General features: G+C 38.0%; 1 protein-coding gene across 1 annotated transcript in view; it reads right to left on the reverse strand.

Moving 5' to 3' along the window:
- Nucleotides 1–12,726, reverse strand: part of Mkln1 (muskelin 1) — a 123,213-nt gene that overhangs the window by 83,866 nt on the left and 26,621 nt on the right. Inside the window, 2 exon segments of the mRNA XM_051151766.1 lie at nucleotides 328–416; nucleotides 1,917–2,059. Of these exon segments, the coding sequence (XP_051007723.1) occupies nucleotides 328–416; nucleotides 1,917–2,059 (232 nt within the window).

The following is a 12,726-nucleotide window of genomic DNA, read 5'->3' on the forward strand; positions in this document are numbered from 1 at the left end:
CAAATGAGAAAACACTTGGAAAATATGCTTATTAAATAACTCACTTAACAATGGATTAAAAAAGCAATGGCCAGCAAACATTTCTGTAAAGGGCCAAAAGGAATTAATCTTTTTGGCCCAATGGGCTATGTGATTGATTTCTTTCAACCACCCACCTCTGCCTTTGGGGAACACAATCAGCCAAAGCCAGAGCACAAATAACCAGTGCAGCAATGTTCTAATTTAAACACTGAAACAAAGGGACCTATAGAACCTGGTCCATATACTAGACTCTGTGAACCAAAAGCATTAAAAAACTGTTTTAATTAAAAAACACAAAAACCTTACCAATTTTAATGAATCGACAAGGGAACATCTGTTCATCAATTTTATGTTTCAAAGTAAATGTCTCTTTGTTATAATCATTCTTCAAGCCACTGTTGGGGGCGGAGAGAGAAAAAACTGCATGTTATCAAATGTGATACTAAAACTCTAACCTTATTCTCAGATGCTAAGCTTAATCCAATGCTCATATTGTATATTCAAGACAATATATATAAACAAATAACTGAACATGGAAACATAGGTCAAAATGTGCACATCCAAATCAATTCAATAGTGTGTGTGTGTGTGTGTGTGTGTGTTTATTAGATGAGTTTATGGGGAGAGAAAGAAAGGGGGAAGAGAGTTTTCCCAGAGAGAGAGAGAGACAGAGAGATAGGGATAGAGAGGAAGAAAGAGAGAGCTAAGAGAGCCACAAGGAGGATTTGGCCTTTATAATCTTGGGTAGGGCCACGCCCCATGGCAGGTAGGCAATAACATCACAGGTAATTATTATATTTTTTAAACAATAGAAAAGCAAATGAAGACTATTCCATGATAACTATAGAATGTGACTAGCTATGTGGAAATGCGTGGCTGTCTTTAATGTATAATTTAATCTGAAAATTTTTCAAGTAGTAGGAAAAGAATTAAAAACAATTCAATCATATCTAAGAACTTCAACAAGGCCAAATATTACAGTTTGTCAAGGGATGAAATTTCTTAATTATCTTTTTATTATTCACATATTTTCAAAGGTAAAGCTGTTTTGTTGATTTAATAGCATCTTCATTAACCTAAATAAAAACTAATCCATACCATCTCTTGTTTAACCAAGACTGATGCACATATTTACAGCAAAATTCTTACTTTCAACACATCTTATACCCTAAGATATTCTATGCCTTAAATCAGAGCATAACTGTATTTATGTAAGTAAGATATATTCTTAATGGGATAACCATGTCTCAGATACTTTCCAAACCTTCATGGCTTTTTTCCCACTGACTATGTGCCTTTCCACCTCATTTGGGATTCATCTGTTTTAGAACTCTAATTTACTGAGCCCTTCCCAAACGGCAAGCCCTGTGCTACAGGCAGTCACATTTTGTTTTGTTTTCATTTACTGAATCTTCCTCCTTTTCATCTTTAACAGTAAAATCTTAGAGTACCATTTCTGGATTAAGCAATTCATGTTTTGAGTGAGGTTTATATTTTCCAATAGCCAAGGCTTTTGTCCCTTCACGCACAAATAGGTGTTTTGTTTTGGAAGTGCTGGAGCTGAACCAAGCCTTGGGCAATATCAGAGGTTTTCATTTAAGTAGAAAGTATTTCTAAAATTATTGACAGATCAAAATTGTCGGGGGGGGGGGAAGAAATAAACATTTGATTCTTTCTCCATTATTTCATAGTTTTAACTAGTATCTGGTAGCTTTAAAAATAATAAACAAGAACTACCAACTTAAGCCTCAGTATTAACAAAGGCACAAGGAATAAAACCAGAGAAAAGTTCTTTACTTCCTAGAAAAGGGAACAAAAATTGAGCTCCAAAAAAAGTAGACTAGGTCTGCAGTATGTTTCAAAGACAGTCCTCTCTTCCCCACAACCAAACCCACCTGGACAAGAGCTCTGTCATATTTTCTTCATTCATTCCACCAAAGACTTTGAATTTTTTCAAGTTGCAGACATGGGTTTTCTCATATTTTCCAAATGTAATATTCTGAACTATAGCAGGCCTTTCAAGCTTCAGAATCAAGTACTGAGGGAAAAAGACAAAGAAGAGACCACAAAACTATTCCCTCTGCTTAAAACATGTAACAATTTTAGATGTTAGAATTTTTGACAGCTAACAGAATAAGTAAGTCCTATCTTAGGATGGCAGGCTTGAAGATTTTTTGTTTTGCTTTAAAGCTCAGGAATAATATACCTTATAATGACTGTTACCATTCTTCACTCAACAGAGGCCTCCAACTACATCCTCCTGAATGCTGAAAACGGAGGGAAGAAGCCTATTGATGTAAATCGTCATCAGTGAATGACATTAAACTAAAGACACATCAGACTAGGTATAACCAAATAGAGCAAGACCAAAATGCAAAATTAACAACCCAGTGCCATGAAAAGAAGTTAGCAGATCAAACTTTCATTGTATACATTACACACACACACACACACACATACATGTGTGTGTGTGTATACATACACTATGTATGTATGTATGTGTGTGTATGTATGTATGTGTGTGTCTATATAGTGTGTACATATGTAAGTTTATGTAATGTATATGAGAGTTTGATCAGCCAACTTTATTCTATGAGAGTGAATGGCTACTATTTTGAATTTAAATATGTGTTATATTATTATATATTATGCATATTAATATATACACCTACAGATTTATGTATATATATAGTACACTTAAAATTAATCAAACCAATCAAAGTTCATTTCTTAAAATATTTAGATGTAAATTAGATTAAAACTTTGAAGCACCACACAAAAAGCACAGGAGTAAATTTTTATGGTAATACATTTGACTGCAGATTCTCAGGTATAACATCAAAAACACAGCATAAAGTTTCACATGGAGATACCCAGTTTTCCCAAGACCATTTGGTAAAGTCTATCTTTTCTCAAGTATTTTTAGCATTTCTGTGAAAAACTAGGTGGCTGTAGCTACATAGATTTATATCTGGATGTTCTATTCCGTTCCACTGATCTACCTTTCTAATTGTGCCATGTTCATGCTAAGCTTTGGCTCTATAAAATACTTGAAATCAGATATGCTGATGCCTCTGTTTGCGCAATTGCTTTTTTTCCTTCTGCAGGATATGTGTGTGTGTGTGTGTGTGTGTGTGTGTGTGTGTGTGTGTGTGTGTGTGTGTGTGACAATACAGGATTGATCTAGATATCTGAAGTCTTCTGTGTTTTCAAATAAATTTTAAGATTGCTTTTCACATTTTTGTGAGGGATGATATTGGCCTTTTGATTGGTACTCCCTTCCCTTTTGTAGACTATTTTTGTTCAGACAGCCATTTCCACACTTCCTCCAATCCATGAGCACAGGTCTTTTCATATTCAAGTATCTTTTTCAATTTTTCTTTTGCTTTAAAGTTTTCCATGTCTTTCACATCAAGGACATGGGTGTGAACTGTAAACAGGACCATTCCCCTAAGTTCTTTCTGAACATGTTCCCGGTATAAAAAAATACTACGATTTTGTAGCCCACAACTTTGCTCCAAGTGTTATCAGTTCTAAAAGTTTTCTGGTACAGTCTGTAGGGTCTTCTACATAGAATCTTATCATCTTCAAATCTTTCCTATTTTTATCTTTTGCTTCTCTCGTCTTGACCTTTTCTAGCTAAGAATTCAAGTACTATATTAAATAAGTAGTGAAAATGAACGCCCTTATCTTCTTTAATTTTAGAGGACATGCTTTGAGCTCTGCCCCAATTAGTATAATGTTGGGTATAGGTTTGTTATATATGGCCTTTATAGTGTTGAGATACGTTCCTCTTTCTTTCTTTTTCTTTCTTTCTTTTTCTTTTTGGCCTGATGTACTAAAAGCATCACTATTCCCAGTAAAGGATAGAAGATGGCGATGGACCGCCTAGAACTAGAGTTACAGAGGTTGTGAGTTGCCACATGGGCACTGGGACTGAACCCAGACCCTCCAGAAGTGCAGCCAATGCCCTTAATTGTTGAATCATCTCTCTAGCTCCCACCTCACGATTGTTAACATGAAAAGCAGCTGTATATTATCAGAAATGCTTTTAGCATCTACGGAGACCATGCAGTTATAGTCATTGAGTCCATTCCTATAACATGTTACATTCCTTGATGTCTGTATGTTGAACCGTCTCAGCATCTCTAAACTAAAGCCACCTGATCATTAAGTGATGATCTTTTTTTTTTTTTTTATGTGTTCCTGTATTCAGTTTGTGAGTATTTTGCTCTAAACATTTTACAGTTATGTGCATCAGGGAGACTGATCTAATTATGTGTTTATGATTTTAGTATCAGAGTAAAACTGACTATAATAAAGAGTTTGGTAGTGTGTAGGGATGATAGAACAAAAAAGTAGACTATTGAATCTACTCCTCAACTTAAGGCCTTAATTGTTACTCACAAATAAAGTTAATTTTAACTCATTGAAATGGAATTTTATATATTGATACAAAATAAATTTAATTTTGATACATTGAAATAGAATTCAAATTTAACATTATTCTTCACACACATTATACATATATATTTCTACTCTAATATGAAGTATTGTACACATACAGCTGAATTAATACAAGGTTTATTTCCAATACTCTGAAAGTGCTATTGCAGGCTGTTTAGAATAATTAAATAATACAAGTTAACTGTTAGTTGATCAACTCATGGTCATGTCAAATACTAGTCTATTTTTATCACAAGAATATACATCCTAGGTTTAACAGATATAATTCTATAGATAGATAAGATCTTCAAAATCCCAGAGACCTATAGAATATGGCATTCAAAGATGTTTTATTTATTATTTTAAAGATTCTTTGACAATAAGACAAGTTAACTCCTGGCAACACCCAGCCTATCTCAAAGAAGATGATGAGCATCGAAGAAACTCTTTGTGGAGATGGCTTTGAGTGTGGCAAAACAGCCACTGGGCAAAAATGTCCTTGCATCTACCACAGACAGAATTCTGCCTAAAATGGGCAAACTTGGATGCAGGCAGAGTCAATGGCCAAACTCTGCCAAGACAAGGTAAGCAAGTCCTCAATAGTTTCTGCTTCACAAACATGTCTGTCAGATATATTGGGCCAGAAGGCTGAAGATGATGAACCAATGTTATAGAGAATTTTGAGTGACTGTTCAGGCAACAAACTGTCTCTGTCTCCCCCCCGCCCCCCCCCATTTTGGAAGCTGCTAACCTGCACTTCCTGTTTACTCAGGTAATTAATTTTATTTCTTCTTAAGTCTCTGATGGGGTTGAAGACCAGATAGTTAGTTTTAAAATTAAGCTTAGTTGTTTAGAAGTTAAGAAGATACTTTTTGGTCGAGATAGATGTTTTTAGGTTGATAGATATGAGCTTTGATAGATACTGATTTAGGTTTAACACTTTAGAGTCACCAAGATAGAATAGATAATATTTCTTCAAGGTTGCCAAATACCTTTTGATTAGACATTATGTATGTAAGTCTTACCTATTGGTTTTTATAATTTTTCATAATTGTTCTTACTGTATAAAAAAAGAATGGCCTTTTTTATTTAGACAGAAAAGGGGAATTCTTGGAGGTTGGCCTGATGTATTTTGATGCTAATTACTGCTTGCTGTCTCTGCCCCACCTTTACCTTGCCTAAGAGCCTAGCCTATTTGACCAATAAAAGGCCATCACACATGGGCAGGGCAAATGGGAAAGGTGTTGCTAAGGTTCCAGGGCTTAGGGAGACAGAGAGAATCTTCAGAGAGGGAGAGACCGGAGGAAAGGAGAGAAAGAAGGAGGCTGCATGGGTTAGGTGGAGGAGAAGCACATGGCCGGTGTGGATGGAGGATTTGGCCCAGATGAAGAACATTAGCAAGTTTTTGGGATTATGGATGGGAGGTAGCTTGATAGAAATTATTAGAAGCAGATGGCATGGGATTGGGATAGGTATCCCATACCTGCCCCACTATGGGAAGTGGTTTAGGGCATTAATATCTGCCCTGCCCTAGCTTAACTAAGGCTATTTTAAAATACAACAAGTGTCTGTGTCTTGATTGACTGCTGGCGGGTTAAAAAATACTGTCGTAATAATGATTATAGGCCTAATAATAAGCATTATCACACCATACTGGTAAATTAACTGCAACAGTAGTGTTTCTTCATTTCCTATTTTATTAAACAGTTTAGAATTGCCTTTAGTTCTTTGGAAGTCTAATAAAACTCACCAGTAAATACAACCAGAGCTATACTTTTCTAGTCAGATTTCTTTTTATTACTTCACTTCAATCTCACAGCTTATTACATAAGTATTCAAGTTATTTCATCTTAGCTTAGTTTTGGTAAGCTATATGAACCTAGGAATACATAATTCCTTTTCGATTTTCCAGTTTAGTAGAACACACACAAGTGCATACATATGTTGGGTTCTGAGATAGTCTCACTACGTAGCCCTGGCTGGCCCGGCATTCACTATATGGACTCAGAGGTTTTCCTGGCTCTGCCTCTCTCAGGAGTGCTAGTGTTTCACAACACCTAGTGAGCATATGTTTTTAAGTATTCCTTTCCTATCTCTACTTTTATTAATTTAGGGTATCTTTTTTGGTCATTTTGTCAAAGTTTATAGATTTTGTTTATCCTTTTGAAGAATTCATTTTCTTTTTTGGTGTTTTGCTCTACCATTTTGTTTTTTGCTTATTAAGTTCTGCCCTGACCTTATTTATGTTTATTAATGTGTACGGGGAAGTAGTGTGCAGAGGCTAAAAGAAGGTGGTAACCTCCTCTACTCTTTTTTATGGTAATCCTTTGAGGCAAGGTCATTGGCAGCCAATAAACCCCAACAGTGCTCTTGTCCCTGCCCCCTTGCAGTTAATGTGCACACAGACCATAGGTGGGTATGGAGATCTCAACTCAGGTTATGCATAGACTATACTCCTACCTGCTGAGCCATGTCTCTAGGGTCCTAATCATTTCTTTTTATCTACTGATTTGGGGTTTGTTCTTATTTTTCTTTTTTGTGTTTTGGTTTTATTTTTGTTTGTTTTTTGAAACAGTTTCTCTGTGTGGCCTTGTCTGTCCTAGAACTCATTCTGTAGAACTGAGATCCACCTGCCTCTGTCTCTCAAGTGCTGGGATTAAAGTGTGCTCCACCACTACCCAGCTTGTTCTTATTTTTCTATGGCCCTAAAATGTAGCATTAAATTACAAGATCTTTCTGATTTCTCATTGTAGGCACTAAGAGTCCCAATCTTATTCCTTAGGACTACTTTCATTCTATCCCATAGGCTTTGGTGTGTTGTTTTTCATTTTCACTTTTTTATCTAAGATGTCATAATCCAGATGCTTCTGTTTACTTTGTGAGATGAATTCAAACTCACCACTGTGTTGGGGTCAAGCTGTGTCTTTACACCTAGCAGAGTGTGTTTTGGTCTACAAAGCGAGTCTAGGACAGCCAAGGCTATACAGAGAAACCCTGTCTCAACAAAACAAAACAAACAAACAAAAAACAAAAACCTCACAAAGTACTGTTCATGTTGTCCACATACTCTAGGATGTGTAGCCATTACCAGAGGATTGTCTACCAGCCAGAGGCCACACTTTTAAAGAAAAATGACTGTTCCTTTAACAGCAGCTATCAACTGCCAACAGCTCCTTAGCTTGGGGTAGGACTCCATGCCCCCCTTTTATCCCCATGTCATTATTTGGCCTGGCCTGGACCTACACAGGCTGTTGGCATGCTTTTCACGACTGCTAGGAATCCATACGTGCAACTTCCTTCCCTGCTGTGTCCAGAAAACCCTCTCTGTTTCAGTCATCCACTATCTCTGGCTCTTACAATCTTCCTGACCCCTCTTCTCAAATGACCTCTGAGGCTTGAGAGAAGGGAATGTTACACAGATGTCCCGTTCAGGCTGAACACTCCCCAGTCTCTTACTCTCTGCACCTTGACCATGGTGGGTCTCAGTTTATCACTATCTAGTACAAAAACATCTTCTTGGATGAGAGTTGACAGATGGGTATAACAAGTCATCAGGAGTAAATTTAATACTCTCTCTCCTAGGGCCTGTACCCTACCTAAGCACAGGTTCTTGGTCCTGATAATAGAGCCATACCTGGGCACTTCTGAAGCACGCCTTAAATCCAACCTGGGATCTTTCTAAGGGTTACTCCCAGGACATGTGTGCCACTGCTGTGCTAGCAGGCATGTCTTGCCAGGTAGATTATTGTTGCAGTGCAGGAATTATTTCTTCAGATTAGGCTGGCTCTTTTCTCAGTGGCCAAATGTAACCTGGAGGAGGGGCAGACTTACTGGGTTTCGTGTTACCTATTCTTTTTGCACTGGGGCTAATACATCAGGAATCCAACAGTTGGTTGTTAACTGCTGTTCTGTGGTCACCTTTTTTCAGTGGTGCCATCTGCAGTTTTGGGGAAGGACTAGGTGGCAGTATGGTTGAGGTGTCGTTTTTCCTCTGTTAAGTATTTGTTCAGGGTATCAAATTCTACCCTCAGTCCTCTCCTGAGAGTAACCCACCAACTACAACAATAGACACTACCCAGAGTGGACTCTCCTGACTGCTGAGTTCCCTCTGGCGTCTCACATTGCTTCCCTAGTTCCCCCTCACATTGCTTCCCTAGTTCCCCCTCACATTGCTTCCCTAGTTCCCCCTCACATTGCTTCCCTAGTTCCCCCCGCTGCTGGCAGCTCCTCTATGATGGGGAGTCTCCTTCCTAGACTCTGTATCTGAGGACTATGGGTCTGAAACTTGTTTTGACTCCAGCTCTGGATCCTGATCAGGCCCTAGTCCTGGCTTTGGCATGACACCCTGAACTCTGAAAGGGGATGCCTAACTACTGGAATGAATTCCTGGCACCTCTGCACTGAATGAATATTTGCTTTGGCACTCAGTGTTCTCTTGCCTTAGCTGGCCTTGGTTCACCTAAGAGTGTAGGAAATTTAGTCATGGAGATAAGTGGTACCAATTTATGGTGAAGGAGCTGACTTAACCCCAGCTCCAGTGGATATAACAGTCTCTGACCTCACAAGTGTTTCCAAGATTAATCTTAAAATAATTAATTTGAATCACGTAAGCCAGACAAAAATATATATCATGGCACCTATGTAACATTCTGGCATCTTGGTTCATGAATGTAATTCTAGCACTTGGAGGCTGAGGTAGGAGCCCTGAGCTGAAGACTAGCATAATGAGTTCCAAACCAACCTGGTCTGAAAGGAAGGAAAAATGAGCGGGAACAGGATAAAAGGAAAACTGTAAAAACTAAAAAGTGCAATGTACATGGAAGAACATAGATCAGTGGATGCCTAGGAACAGAGATGGGGGTTGGTGGACTAAAATTGGTACAAGAAAACTTTCGGAGGTAAGAGATATGTTTAGTATCTTAAGTACAGTCATGTTTTCAAGGGTGTATATCAAAACTTACTAAAATGTACCCATTATACATCAATAACTGTTAAAAGATGAGTAAAACACAGTATTAAGAAAATGAATTAGCAAGACACAGATAAAAAGAAATCCAGAAAAGGATTTATGTACAGGATTTATAAAAAGAAAACAATCTTTTTTTAGAAAATGGGTAAAATAATTCATTAAAAAATTAAATGGGAGCCAGGCAGTGGTGGTGGCATGCGTCTTTAATACCAGTACTTGGGAGGCAGACACAGGTGGATCTCTGTGAGTCTGAGGCCAGCCTATTCTACAGAATGAGCTCCAGGCCAGCTAGCATTTTACAGAGAAACTTTATCTCAAAAAACCAAAAAGAAGAAAAAAGAAAAAGAAAACAAACAAACAAACTCCTAAGCAGGGCCAGGGAGAGATATGACCCAGTGAACAAAGACTTCCCAAGCATATGTGAGGTCCTGGATTCAATCCTTAGGACCCCCTCCACCCAAAGCATCCTAAAGGAAAAGCTATTTAAGTGAATGGAGCTAAATATCATCAGCCATTCAGGAATTAAAATACTTCATATTAACAATAATTACTAAACTTAAATGTGTGCCAGCACATTGTGTGAGGCTGTAAAGCAACAACTTTAATAATTTCACTTAAATTATCCTTAGAGTACAATTATATTTCTTAATATCTATCCATAAACAATGAAAATATGAATTATCATTTAAATCTTAGGAAGGAGTGTTATGGAAGATTCATAATTACCCAAAAATGAAGAAGAAAAGAAACATGTACACAAAAAGGAGAATAAACAAATTGTGTACACATATACAATGAAATACCATCACATAATATAAACACTAAAGTGCATGACAACCCAGATAGCTAGTAAAAACCTTCCGAGCATGAAAAGCCATGTTATAAGAGCACATATAAGAGCATGCACATTCGTGCTCTCGCCCACTCTCTGAATCCAGTTATTTTACATTTTGGGACTGATGAAACTAAGCAGTGGTGAAAGATCCTACTAGTGGCTCCCTTTGGGAGTGGGACAATAAAATTCTTTGATGAAAAGTTAGAAGGGAACTTACTAAAATAATAGAGATACTTTATAGGCTGATAGGGGTATAAATTACACTGGTATATGCATTGTTCAAACTGAATATGGTATATGGTAAGGCCCATGCATTTTACTAGTTATAAGTTATAGCCATTAAAATATATATTATAATCAAGGCACAATGGCAAATAATAATTCCAACAATCAAGACTCTGAAAGACAGGAGAAATGCAAATTCCAGACCAGGTTGAACTACTTAACAATTTTGAGGCCAGCTTTGATTACATGGTGAACCTTGTCTCAAAAAAACACAAAAGAAGACAATACATAGTTTTTTTTATACAGTATAAATAACGGCTCTTTCCAGGTCCTGAACCTCACCTGGGCAGCACAGTAGAGCTGGCCCTGCTGGCATGGGTGCAGCTGAGTCAGCCCCAAGGGAATCAGAGTGGGAGAGCTGGCTCTGTCCCTTCTGGCTATGTCACTGGGTGAGCTAGCAGGGGCAGTACTGGAGACCTTACCCTGGTGGTGTGGGTATAGGTGAGCTGGCGGCTGACCAGCTGTTACCACGTCGGCCCAGGTCCAGGGCTTTGAGTTGGCCCACCCCAACATCTACCCCATCCATGAACTGCTGGAGCTTGTGAAGGGGCCGGTTCTACAGATCCTAAGCTGCAAGATCTCCAAGACACAAGGCAACAATGGTCTCTCCAGGAGTCCCAGTGCGGATCCAGCATCAATAGCATAGCAGCAGCCAGAAGCCGGGAACCACGCCAATGACTCATTGCAGCGAGCATTTGCATGTGAAGAAGTTGACAAAAGGATATACTGAGGACACACTACAGATTCCACAATGAGATTTTTTTTTTTCCTTTTGGGGGAGGAAGCAAGGACAAAGAGTGGGTAGGAAGGGAGATGAGTGGGATTGGGATGCATGAAGTTAAATTCACAAAGAATAAAAAGTTTGATCTTTGTAAACTTGAACAAAATAAAGAAGTTACATTGAAATGCTATATTTTCTTATATTTCCTTCCTTCCTTGGCAAATAACCAATCCCATTTATAGTCTTGAAGAAGAATGAGTTTATGTAAAAAGCGAAAACATGTCCCAGCTACACATCTCTATCCCAGGAGGTAATCACCATGTTTCTTGACCAGAATAGGCTATACAAAACAAAAACAAAAACAAAACCTAGCTGTTTGTTAGTCTACTTCAGTTGCCCTCAGGCCTCCAAAGTAAATAACAGTATTTCATAATAATTCATTAAAAAAAAACTACATTTAAAGGAACAGAAAACTGCCACAGAAATGCTATGAAGTAGTCTTAAAGCAATTAAGACACTTGTAACTGCTTCTATATTTTCAACAACCCAAGAGTATTCACAAGTCCTCTCAGAAAATGTATTTTCTATTGTAGCATTAACAAACATTACAAAATGTATTTGAGAAAGGGTAAAATGCTATCTTAAAGCACTGATAGGCTTTCAGTCATGCTACATTTAATCTACAGATGATTCAGAACTGACTTGAAGTTTATTTTTAATGTACAGTTTCCTATTCCTTGCAAGGATCTTTCCATTATTAAAAATGATTAGCTGTTGTAATTCCAGTGTCATAATGTGCTTTTAATTCCACATCTGAAGTTTCTGCAAGTTTTTATTTACAGGTATTGGATTTCTGGTTCTTTTTGCATGTATATCACTCACTTTCCTTTAGTAGATTTGTGGAAGTAACCAAGCCCAGAAAACCCTTTTCTCCTTAAAGTATTGGCCATACACTGTTACTTTTAACCTCGCTGTCTGATTTCTGGAGACTCTGAGTACCAAATACGACCAAAACCAGCACGCTGCCATAAGAGCTTCCAGATGGAGCTTCCTTATGGTATCCTCATCAGTACCACTGCCTCTCCACCTCTTGTCCCCAGAGCCAAGGATCGCGCTCATATCCTAATCCTAAGACTGAGATGTTTTAGGGCCCTAGCTTTCATAAACGTTAAGCACACATACAGTTTTAAATCAAGTGCTTTCCACAGTCTTCAAACCAGAAGTCTGAAGTAAGCTTTACAGCCAACAACCACTAAGAGTGCAAAACTTCTTGCTGTTTGTCCACACCCAAACTGTGCCTATTCTGTCCATTAAATAAAACTAAATTGTTCATGTCCTTTGAGACCGGGGAGAGAGAGAGACACACACACACACACACACACACACACACACACACACACACACACACACAAAACCCTCAGCTTTGGGTCATTATTACAATTAAGACAA

The sequence above is a fragment of the Acomys russatus genome, chromosome 10 (assembly GCF_903995435.1).
Source record: "Acomys russatus chromosome 10, mAcoRus1.1, whole genome shotgun sequence".
NCBI classification, from domain to species: domain Eukaryota; kingdom Metazoa; phylum Chordata; class Mammalia; order Rodentia; family Muridae; genus Acomys; species Acomys russatus.